The sequence below is a fragment of the Melanostigma gelatinosum genome, assembly GCF_949748355.1.
Source record: "Melanostigma gelatinosum genome assembly, chromosome: 5".
In the NCBI taxonomy this organism is placed as follows: Eukaryota; Metazoa; Chordata; class Actinopteri; order Perciformes; family Zoarcidae; genus Melanostigma; species Melanostigma gelatinosum.
Window position 1 is genome coordinate 19092243 of NC_136638.1, and position 12740 is coordinate 19104982.

The 12740-nt window shown below is 41.9% G+C and overlaps 1 protein-coding gene across 1 annotated transcript; it reads right to left on the bottom strand.

Moving 5' to 3' along the window:
• Positions 1-368: 368 nt before the first annotated feature.
• Positions 369-10185, bottom strand: vegfba (vascular endothelial growth factor Ba; the record flags this gene model as incomplete). Its single annotated transcript, XM_079268240.1, has 8 exons — positions 369-390; positions 1035-1271; positions 2649-2732; positions 5656-5691; positions 5794-5867; positions 5972-6168; positions 6266-6317; positions 10108-10185. The coding sequence occupies 8 exons, from the start codon at positions 10183-10185 to the stop codon at positions 369-371; spliced, it is 780 nt and encodes a 259-aa protein (XP_079124366.1).
• Positions 10186-12740: the final 2555 nt, after the last annotated feature.

A 12740-nucleotide genomic window follows, 5' to 3' on the forward strand; every position in this document is an offset into this window, starting at 1 on the left:
CATGTCTCCCAAAGTTGCAATTAAGCTGCCTCTTCATCCCTCCACTCATGGGATGTGTTTTGTGACTCTACACGTCTGTACACGCAAGTTCATGTGGACTGACAAAAGCTTTGCCACCGAAGCAGAGGAGGTGGTAAGATGTTTGGCTGCACATGCATACGTAGATCTATATTCAGGCTGTAATGCTGCACTTGTTGCTAAACTAAGAGCGCTGCTACATGTTCTTGTGTGTGCTTCCGCTAATATTTCCTTCAGGTTACTGGATGTCCAAGCGTTTGTATGCTCCATGGCACTGATGCTGAGAGTGGGCGATGAATCAACAAGGGTTGGGTGGAAAGAAGGAGGTGAAAAGAAAGTGAGTAGACACATCAAGTCCTCATGGCATCACACCTGGAACAGTAAACATTAAAGAGAAGAAGGTTTCAGATTAAATCTTTTTTGACAGGGCTGATTCACACATGCATGGTGGATTCTTCAAATGTGCACAATGCGAGTCTGGTGATAAAGTGAGCATATACATCTGCTTTTTTTAAATGTTTGATGTCCAAAACGGAATTCATTTTATTAATATACTAATATATAAATATACTCACTTTGGGGGCATTGTAAGGTTCAGACAGTGGAATCAGCACCAACATTACAACTGATAGTGAACCCAATCTACAACTTGAGTTACAGCCACTCCCAACACAACTTTCTCACTGCCTCAAAAGCTCAAGCATCTCATCAGCTGTCAAACTTTCATGATCTGTATAAGAAATGGATTGTGGGTTTGTGGGTTGGTTGTAGCTGAAGAGCAACAGGAGGATACCCTGAATCGGGAACACACCGCTTCAATTTGGACCGCCTGATGCAGCTCAAGGTGCTTTATTGATTGCATTATTCTAAATTACTCACTTTATGGAGCTCTATTTTCCATACAGTATATCTCTGTCTGTGTATTGTTGTATTTCAGCTACATATTGTTCAAAAACAATAAAAAATAATCTTTTTTTTTTAAAGTTCAGACTGATTTTGGTTGCGTGTGAACTGACCTACAGCGGCGAGGGTTGAGCGTACGGTCTTTCCGGCTGCAGCTCTCAGCTCTGATGGTGCAGCGGCACTGGCAAGACGTCGCATCCAGTGCCCACTTCCTCCCTCTGCAGGGACGGCAACGAGGCCTCAGAGATGGCGACGGAGAGGGAGAGAGGCCGGTGGGCGGATGTGAAGGAGGAGGAGGTGACATAGAAGGAGGAGAGGATGAGGGTGGAAGAGTTGGGGGAGCATGGGTCCTGGATGGAAGGAAGAGGGGTGTAGGAACAGTGTGGTTCGTGAATTTATTCCTACATTGACCAACAAGAGTCTACATCAACGCAAGCGGCTCTGTGAGTCTGTACTTTGCACAGCGAAAGGTGAAGGGATCGTCAAGTCTGAGGGCTTCATCCTGAGGGGACAATGAATGTCTGTCCACCTCATCACAATCCATGCGATAGCTGGTGGACCGACACATCGACACACCAACGGACCGACAGCCACGCTCCAGGATCATCACGGGGTCTAAAGGATTTTGCTATTTTGCCATTGATCCCACATCTCGGCTCAAAAAGAAATGCACGGCTGGCAGTGCCAGACTGAAACAAACCAACACAATGCAGTGTGTGTGGGAGATGTGTGACTAATGCGGGATACTGTTTCCTTTGCTGCCGACAAACTTTCTGCTCTTTCTGCCGCGCTGTGCTGCTGGTCGTTACCATGGCAATAGTGACATAGCTGCCGACGAGGCTTTCAGTTTCTCCTCCAGACGCTCTGTACTTTCTCCGAGTCTGAGAAAGTTGCCTGCATCAGTTGGTCTATTAACTGGAGCTGGTTCAGCCTCAGTCTTCCCGGGAGGCTGACGGCTTTAATGAAGTTACTTAATGAGGCAGAGAGGGGCAATCTTTGTCCAGAACTCCGATGACCACGCCTGCCGCTGGCATGGAAAGAGGAGGTGGCATTTGGGAGCAAATTACACAGATTTCACCCCTGCCAGAGTCTGAATAAAGCCTGTTCTGAGTGATGGATGGGTGCTGAGGGACATCACACCCAAACCGAGTCACCTCTGGCCCCCCGGAGGCCGGAAATGACTGACAGCAAAGTGAAGAGGAAGCAGATGGAAAACAAGAGCTAACTCTTTCATCCTTCACCGCTCAGGACTGAATCATGGGAATCAGAAACAGAAGCAGACACTCGTAGCTCAAACGCACCTGTTCCTCATAGATTACAGTGTAAAAGGTTACTTTTAAAATGTTTTTATTGAGCTTGAATGATTCAAACTGACCTTCTTAACAGCCTGTGTTGTGAATTCTATAATATGTAATATAACTGATCACAGCAACGAATAGTTCCAATGAGTCCCAGGGCTTCGGGCTGAGTGTGTGTGTGTGTGTGTGTGTGTGTGTGTGTGTGTGTGTGTGCGTGTGTGTGTGTGCATGAGGGAGACCTTGACTGCTGTGGCTGTAAAACAAATTGTCCTTCAGTAATGATGTAGACCACATAACCTAGTTTCTGTCAAATATTCACACTGAAGTTAATGGTATCTGGAAAATACTAACAGAAGAAAGAAGATCAACTTAAGGCTTGTAACTGAGACTGAACAAATATATATTAATAAATGTGAATATTCAACATACGCAGCTCTGATGGCTCCACTTGTCTTCTGTCTGGACTTTCCTCTCTCCTTTTTCTTGTCTGTTCTTGTTGGCTTCAGATAGGGCCTGGGAATATCAGACAAACAACATGGCTCACACATTGAGGGGTCAGCAGTTATATTTTTGACACCTGTTTGAATCAAAAAATGTAATTAGTAGGAAATAACAAAAAACAAAGTAAAATCAGTGAATATATTGAATGTATCATTAGATGAAGCCAATGTGTTGCATGTCCGAGTTGAATATTTGCAAAGGTTTGTATTTATTTACTTATTCTCTGATCAGGCAGTTTCTGACTTATAACTTTTAGTCTGTATTCTCTTCAGGTAAAGTTCAGATTTCAACATTTGGGAAGTTTGTATTCTTTTGTCTGACAATAAAAGGGTTCTGTAGAAAAACATGTTTATATTTCTCAAAGGAAGGGATCAAAAGACGGTTTTATTTTAGTGTTGGTACCAAAAGTCATGTTTCGTATCTGTTAGTTATCGAAGAAATGTCAAACACCCAGTCCCATATATTTCATCTCCAAATGTTGTTTTCACAAAGCGCACAGCCTTTAAGGAATGATCTCATCCAAACATATAGGCCTTCAAAAAACATGATGAATCTCCTTTTCAAAACAGGAAGCTCCCAGTGAAGTTCAAGTAAACTTCACATACTGTATATTCTATGGTGTATAAGTTCAGACATTCATGCAATATTTCTTTTCATACTCCTAAAGTATTTAATTTTTCAACTTTATCCGACTTTGCATTACTTTTCATTTGTCATATCATACCGTAACAAGGTTGTGTTGTAAGTACTCAACAGTGAGTTTTTAATATTTATCTCATATATACCTATTATTTGCAATCATTTAAAGTAATTTCAAGTATCAGAGACAGAAGTCGAAAAGAAAAATCACTCATGAAGCATAATTGAATGCTTTTGAGCCCAGTATGTGTATTTCAAAGATTGTAGGACGAGTGGTGGAAAGTACATTTACTCGACTAGTGTTGTACCTCTATACACTTCTGGCATACTCAAATTTATAGTATTTTAGTTTCATTATACTTCACTTCTACTCCACCACACTTCAGAGGGAAATATTGCACTTTTCACCAAAAATACATGTATTCAGCAGCTTGAGTTAGAAGTCATTTTGCAGAAAAAGATTTTCAAAACCTGTGATTGATTGATATTATTTGTACTTTTACATTTGTACAATTCTGAAAGAAGGAATTTTACTTGTAATGGAGTATTTTCACAGACTGGTATTGCTATTTTTACTCAAGTAAAAGATCTGAATACTGAATACAGGTCACTGACAAGGAAGCTCCAATAATGGCTGATTACTATCTTTTCACATGACATTCACAAATATCTCTCAAAACAATGACGTCAGCGTGGGCTGCCAGCAGAACAGAGAGACACTCCCCAAAACATGGAGACAATGTTCAGGAAACATTACACTTATTACTGCAGCTTTGCATTTTGGGGTCCACATGTCCACATTGCCTGATGTTTACCAAACTCTGTCCATTTCTTCCTTATCATTTTAAGTGCCTCGTCCTTATAGAGCACAATCTGATTTACTTTGATGTATGCTGGTGCCCTCAACAACAAAGTGCATCTGCTCACTGCTTTGGTTTTTGGCTTTCCTGATTTAACTTCCTCTAATCTCATCTGCTATAAACTATGTTCAACTTTTACCAAATTACGAGGACAGTGTTCAGAGGCTGAGCTCTGACGATGTTAACCGAGTGTGCTGCTGCTGCTGTTGTTGTCTTTGGAGCTCTAATTTACTATCACGGATGCGTGACTCTGCTCCGTCAGTCTGTGAGAGAGCACATGGCAGGGGAGATAAAATCATTGCTACGGTGACAACAGGATGCGGGCCGTCCCAGGGGATGCAGGGAGAGCCACACAGATGCTAACTCACTGATGGGCACCCACACACACACACACACACACACACACACACACACACACACACACACACACACACACACATACACACACACACACACACACACAGAGACATAAAGACACAGAAACATAAAATTGTATACACACACATACATTGGAATCCTTTATTTATGTCCACATCCTAACAGGAAGTAGGAGGACATAAACATTGAAGATGCAATCATATGATTGTGTGGTTGGACCTGCCAGTACGAGGTACACAAACAAACATCAGGGATCCAACTGAATTGTTCCTTTCACAGTGTACAGCTGTCAGTCCCGGCTGAACCTCAACATGGATAACTCCCCCAAATGCAATTTGTCATAAAGATTCAAGGTGACGATGGTGTTGTTTGTTGTGTTTTTGAAACTTGCTGTATTTAAGGTACTTTTCAGTCCACTGTATCAACAGCATGAATTGTATTGTGTCCTACTACGGTAGTTGATCTCTACCATGTTTATTCATAATTAAACCTGGAAAGCGAACATTGACATGTTTCATCGATTAAAGTAAAATTGAAAATTTAAATTTGTTTATTTCTTGCATTCAAGAGGTGAGATGTTGGCCGGAGGTGTTGGACTTTTTCAGCAAACAATGAGGAAATGTTTGAAACTGCTTCAACCTTCTGTCCTCGGATAATGAATATGAGAACAAGTAAACCTTTTTCAACACTATTATGCCACTTCATCCTATGAATACCTCCTCCTCATCAATAACATCATCAGCAGAATTATAAGAGCATCATTAGTGCGTATTATTAACGTGGCTTCACATTAGGGATGAAGGAACATGACCTTTCACAACAACAGCTCACTCACACACAGTTTCACAGGAACAGACATGGAGAGATTCAAATGCAAAGAAGGGAAATAATGACAATAATAATAATACATTTTATTCATTCAGCGCTTTTCAGGAAGACACTTTAATAATTATGTAAAAAGGATTTTAAAAAACAACACAACATATAACACACAACATGAATCACTCATTGAAAGCAGTTCACTGAACTGAAAAACATAAAAAAACATAATGCGTTACCTTGTTGTAGGTGTTGGCTGGATTTGCTCTTTTAATCTGCTCACAGATAAAACAGACGTGTCAGCATAAAGGTGCAGTGAGGTCAGTCAACGACAGGTATACCATGTATCTCTGAAGACAGACCGTGTGTTTTATTACCTGCACTCACACTGACTGTGCTCCACGAACGGCAGCTCAATGAGCTCATGTTTCATGAAGGAGGTTCTCATCAGCTGCACACAGATCAGAAAAAATATTCAAACATCATCTCGCTCTTTCCAACATTAAGCATCTACATTGAAGCAGGTAGGGATTTGGTGTGTATCTGTGTGTTTACCTCCATGGTGACTGTATGTGTGAGCGAAGGAACACACTCCAGGGCCTCATCAGCACAGCAGCCACCACATCGCCTCACCGACACACAGGACGGGACGAAGAGATGGTGCGTCTCCCCCGGTAACTCCCGCCAAACCTCCACCAGGGTGTCCCGAGGCTCACAGCCGCTGCGCGAATAAACCTCCAACCACCGCCGCACTGGTGGAGATAAATCAAACGCAGCCATGATTTCATTTTCTCACTATCAGCTCCATGAAGTGGTGCAGGGGTCTTTGTAGAAACAGGGACAGCCTACCTTCTCGACCCTCCCTGGATTTTGGGGAGTCTGCCGGCCGCCAGTGAGCAAGCTGGAGCGGGAAAATAAAAGTGATGAGCACATGTGAAAAGCATGTGTTAATAAAAGTAGGGTTTCTTGATCAAGTTGACCTGTTCGATAGCGTTCAGCTTTGCACTTTGGAGTCAGGACAAGTGGTTGAATTTCAGTCCAGCAAAAACGTAGATGTAATAGTAGTCAGTGAAAAGGTGGGTCAATTAGGACTTTTGCATAACAAGACTTAAGAAAAACAACATGTTTTTATCTTTAAAATACAACATGAATTTATTAATATATAACAGTAATCTGTTGAGCTATTGCCTGCAATGTCCTGTTTGACATTGTTGTAAAAAGGCTGCTGGTGCATAACAGATCAAAGTATTTCAGGTTAATGACCACCACAACATTTCACACCTGGCACCTGAATATGACCTCCACCTCATAATGCATGGTGGTAAATGGAAAGGAAGAACTTGATTATTGAACTTTTATACACATGTCAGAGCCGCCCTGCAGTAGTATGAAGGCTCACTAAAACATGCCTCATTTTGGGCTCTTTTTTCAAATATTTCCCGCAGGCATTGGGTCCATTGGGTCCATTTAAGTACGGAACTGAACATGTCGACGTTCCCGACCAAAAATCAACCATATTTTCAACAACATGACTGTACTGACTGAACAAAGTGAGGGAGGGTGCTGCTGGATTTTTGAACGAGTTGTACCTGCTACCTTTGCCCTCAAGCCTATCACCTGACCAGCGTTTGAAAGACTTTCAGTAGCCACGCAGCGGTAGATAGTGAGCGTATCTCATACTTCTCAACAATAAACTGCTACAATCTGTGTAGCTCTGACTTGACAAGCAAGACCGCCGAATACTATTTCATAAGATGAGCTGAAGGGAGTATCGGTGATTTGATCTGACAGTAATATCAACCCAAGATATTATACTATTTACTGCTATTATTCTTGCCCACATGCAATTTATTCTCACATATAGTTTCTGTCCAAAGTCAACTCTGGGTGGGAAAATAACCAAGTACAATTTTGAGGTACTTATATGAGCAATTTCATTTTCTGTTACTTTCTACTTCAACTCCACATTTCAGTGGCAAAGTGTACTTTTACTCCACTCCATTTATTTTACAGCGAAAGTTACTCATTCATTTGCAGATTAAACAGATTAAACCGGTGGTTCCCAACTTGTTCGACGTGTAAGCATTGACAAAAAGTGTAGTGTGTGGTTGGCACCTCTTTGTCATGTTTCCGATGTCAATGAGTTGTTAGGAGTTCCACTGAAGATAAGATTTACCCTCAAAACGTCTGATTGAACAACTGTTTGAGGCCCAAATTTCACATATAACAGCAAAGACGAGTGAAAACAGATTTGTATTGCAGAACTTAGTATTTTCTTCGTTTTGTCCTCTCCCATTGATCATCGCCTGACCCCTCAGGTTTATCTTGTGACCCTTTGGAGGCGCCCGATAAATGCTGTTGACACATTGTCAACAACTTAATAATATCATATGTCATTTTATATCAGTCACAGGACACATCTTACCGCGGCACAAGTACTTTCACTTTCAATACCTTAGCGTATACATTTAGCTGATGATACTTACTTTCATACTTCTACTGAAGTAGGAAAGACACACTGGATTTCACAGCGCTCTAACACACACACACACACTGCCGTTATTGGACCGATGTGTGTGTGAAGACCAAGGCCACTTGTAGGGGAATGTAGACTTTGTCCAGTTGACCCCCCTTTAACTGCTCCACCCCCTTGTACCCACCCACACACCCACGCACACACACACACACCCCCACGCACACACACACACACACACACACACACATACAGGTTTGGCCCACATTGATTCCGAGTTAAGCTGGGACTGAGGCCATTTTGTGACTGGTAGGATGTGAGCTTAAGTAAGTGTGTCTTTTCTGAATCAGTCTTTAAGATGGGGATACGATTACCTCCTTTTGGCAGCCACACATTCACATTCACACACACACACACACACACACACTCACACACACACACAAAACCAACACACACAGCCCACTGTACAGATGGGCCAAGAGTGTGTGTGTGTGTCCTACAGCTATACACCACCTCCTCCACACTGAGAGTCTCATCTCTGCAGGAGAAATACGGACACCTTTCCCCCCAAAAATCTGTCAGTGAAGCAGACAGCATGACAGCAGAGCGCCTCGGGTGAGAGACAGCGGCTGTGAGCAGGTGAAGAGTCACACTGCTGTGTGTCATAGCGTAGGATGATGCATTACTAAAACATAGGTTACAGCAGCACAAAGTCAGGGCTGGCTCTCACACTGCTGCAGAGCACTGCCTGTTCCTGATACAAGCCTCCAGACATAAATAAAGAATCAGCAGGTCTCTCCATGTCTGTGGGCCTGCTGCTGTTTGGAAAATGCCAGTATAAACATTTATTATCAGTGATAACTAAAAATAATAAAATCCAACCTCTTTTTGAAAGACACAAAGCAAAACGTACAGTCCATATAGGATTATTGGTAACACTGTTTAATGAGACGCCCTGACCTGAAATAATTTGTCCTTTAATCAATCAGTCAACTACCACAAATAATTTATAAGGAAAATAATGGTTGGTGGCAGCCCAAAATGGTTCTATTAATGTTTAAAAACTAATTTACTAATGCTCTAGATCAGTTGTAAACCATTAAGAATGACGTTTGGGTTGCCAAGATGACATTTGCTTTGTCTCTTTTAGCTAACGTGAGCTCTTACGATCATCAGGAAGACAGTTTGGGAAGTACACGAAGTACACCTTAGTTCGTGCATTCTGACCCAGAGTAAGATGAGAAGATCGGTATCATAGATATGATCGACACCACTCTCATGCCTGGTCACTATGAAGCCACACCTAGCAGCCAGTTAGCTTAGCTCAAAGACTGGAAACAACTAGCCTGTCCAACTGTTAAAATAACCTATAAAGCTCACCAATTAACATATTATATGTTATTTTTTTATTAGTTCGAAAAACTAAGTGTAAAACGACTATTTGCTGTTTGGGCCTGAGGTGTGGCACTTAATGTTAATGTGCCCGGCTATTTCTTGGGCCCAACTAGTTGCTAAGCAACCAGAGGAGACTCGAGGAAGTTACTGCCCCAAAAAATGTCTTTATAAAAGATGTTGTTATATTTGGACAGAGCAGGCTATGTTATCCTGCTTTAAGTCTTTATTCTAAACCCGGTAAGAGCGGCACCAATAAGAACATTTCCCTACATGTCAAAGTAGTCCTGTCATATATACAGCCTACTAAATAATCCATTCATTAACAACATTGTGAATGAATGAATTACTGTACTGATGCCCCGCCTTTCTGATGAATTAAGCTGTAGCTAAAAAAGACAAGGTAAATGCCATGCTGGAGGAGGATTTTCCACAACCTGGCAACCCACCAGTTGTTCTTTTGAATGGCTTTTACTGATCTACAAAGCGTTAGTAAATTATTTATTACAGCATATAAACTCTATGTATGGGGTGACGAACTGGAAAAATGTCTGGCACTGAATTGTGATGTCGAGGAGACAATAAATACCACAAATGTCGCTATAAAGTCAATAAATCATTCACGAGACCGGAGGTGACAGATGTCATTGACCTGGAGGGGATAACTTCCACACGGCTAAAAGTCCCACATGTTCCCACTTAACTCAATTCATTCAGAAGGATGCTGGTTTATCTCCATCAAGTGACCGTTAATATGAGCTGGAAATGAACCTGATGGCGGACCACCGCACACATACAGTCTTTAGGGTCAAATGCCGATACATACCTTGGCGTGGGACGTCGGTATTCTGGTTAGCAGCAGGAATTGAAACATTCCTAGAATAACTTGAAGCATAATCCCCATTGTGCAGGAGTCGAAGGGGAGCGCAAAAAAAATATTTTGGACCAATCCAAAAAAAGAAAAAAGAAGGTGGCTTGCCGGCCGTCTCCTTCCTTTTGCTTCTGTGTCCGATTAAAGGCGCAGAAATCCCGCATTCATTCTCCAGGCTCCCTTCCTTGAAAGGACACCCTGGGTGGCATCCTCAGTGTTGGATAATAACTTTATCTTGTTCATTTGAGACTAGATCATGATCGCCGAAACTAGCAGGAGTCTGTTCCCAACCTAAACTCGGATAGTAGTTTGTATTTTAATTCGTCAGACACTGGAGTAGGCTGTTGTGTAGAATAACCCCCCTTCCTCTAATTACAGACATAAAATCCTGCCACTCTCAAGTAATAATTAAATTCTGCATCTAATGGTGGCACCATAACCTTAAAAATGCTGATTTTCTAATCAGACTTGTTTAAACTTTGAATGCCTTCCTGTATTTATTCTATTAGTCTGTTGGTCCTGATCCCATTGAACCAGTGTGGGTGTCCGGGGTGTCGTGACATTAGGAGCATCCAGCATCCAGATTCCCGCTGAAACGTGGTGCGATCATAAAATCATCTATGTGGCTGAAAGAAATCACATCAGTCAGCTCGGAGGACATTTATCCGGTAGACACCCGACGCTTTAGCCCGACGTGCAGAGCTGGACAGTGGCGCATATTCCGCTCCCCGGCTCGGTCAGTCCTCTCCACGTTGTCGCTCCCACGGAAAATATGATCTTCCCGTTTTTTTTGTTTTTTTTATCCTCTTATGTATATAAATATGACTGGAATAACATCCTCCACTGGCATGGCAGCACAGCTACAACAGAGCCGGAGCAGCAGGGTAGTCCGCAGACAGAGAGAGAGGTCTGGTGTGTCTCTTCATTAGTTGTTGTGATCGGTTTCCTCATTTCCTCTGCCCTTGAGACGCACGCAACGTAACCATTGCACTGCCAACTTTTTCCTAACGGGACAGGCAGACTGAATACAGGTGCAGCGTCTCTACTGGTCCCAAAGTAGGGGTGGGTGGGGGGGTGGGGTGGGGTGGGGGGGGGTGCGTTTGATTTCTGCACGTTTGGGGTTTTTAGAGCAAGGGCTTGTATTCTCCTCATGACTGGTTGAAACATATCTGGAACAATAGGTCGAATAATCAGTGAGTCGATTCACAGAAAATGGATCTGCAGCTTTTGAGAACTGATAAATCGTTGAAGTCATCTGTTGAGGAAAGAGTGCCACAAATGAACTGGTAATCAAATGTGAATATTTCTGGTTGTATTATTGCTCTATAGTGATCTGATGGTTTGGGACAAAATAAACAATGTCACATTGAACACTCTGGAAGAGATTTTCCTTATTTTCTGACATTTCATTGACCAAAATGAATAATAAATCGACAAAAGAATTGTCAGTTGCAGCTTCGTGGCAAAAGAAACAACACAGGACTTAGCATTTATCCACCACAGTATACTGGCAGTATGGAGAGGGTTGTGTCACGTTATAGTCCATAAGTTCTCCAATAAATTCACAGAATGTTTGTTTTGGGCCAGAATTATATCCAATACAGTAGTATGGTGTAAAAGAGGATCACTTTTCTATCAATGATTTATTTTCCACTCCATATCACGATATACTGCTTTTCCAAATGATGAATAAGAGGGCATGCATGTCAGACACACCACAGTATTATTCAGAGCGTGATCTGACACACCTCTGCAGCTCATTGAACTGAAGATAAAAGACAATTAAAGCTGTCTTCATAGTTGGTTGGGTGTGTGTGTGTGTGTGTAGACATGCCAGAATCCCAGTCTTTATAGTGTGTTTGGGTTACGACAGGGCACTCACACGCCACATGAGGGTGAGGGTGTCTGTAAGCTATGCAGGGATATGTTATCTCCAGCTGAAGTCTCAGGACAAGCCGGTGACAAGAACACAGAGGACAAAAGGCAATATCTCGTCTTAAAACACATTTCACATGGTAGCTCTGTACGGTAGTTTCATAAGTTCATAAGTTGTGCATGTATTCTTTAAAAAAACAACGTGAAACCAAGCCTTTTTCCATGATGTCAGCAGCAAACAAATGTTGCGCACCCAGGATGTTCTCATAACCAAAATGAAATGGAGTTTCATGTGAATGTAAATATGCAAATAAACATGCTGTGTACTGTATTGGTGAAGTCAGTTTTCCAGTTAATCACATCTGCAGCGCCAAAATGTGAGATTGGAGGTTTACAAGGGCTTTTCAAATTCCCTTTAAAAGAGCATAATGGAAAATAAACTTCTGAATGATGACGTAGGGAATCAATGATTCTCTAATTACTATCCGACAGCAATAGTGCCGACTCGTATCTGTGGTTGCTCATTAAAAGGCCGCTGTCTACATCTGAATGTCTGAGCCTCTTTAACTTATTCGAGAAAATCCTTTCCAATGAAATTTGTTTGTGGTGTAACAGTAACTTGACTTTTAATGTCCCTTTTCCAAAGAAAATCTTACATTTATTGGTATGAAAACAGAAAAAAAACACGCACACAGTGTCTGTAGTCTGTTCTG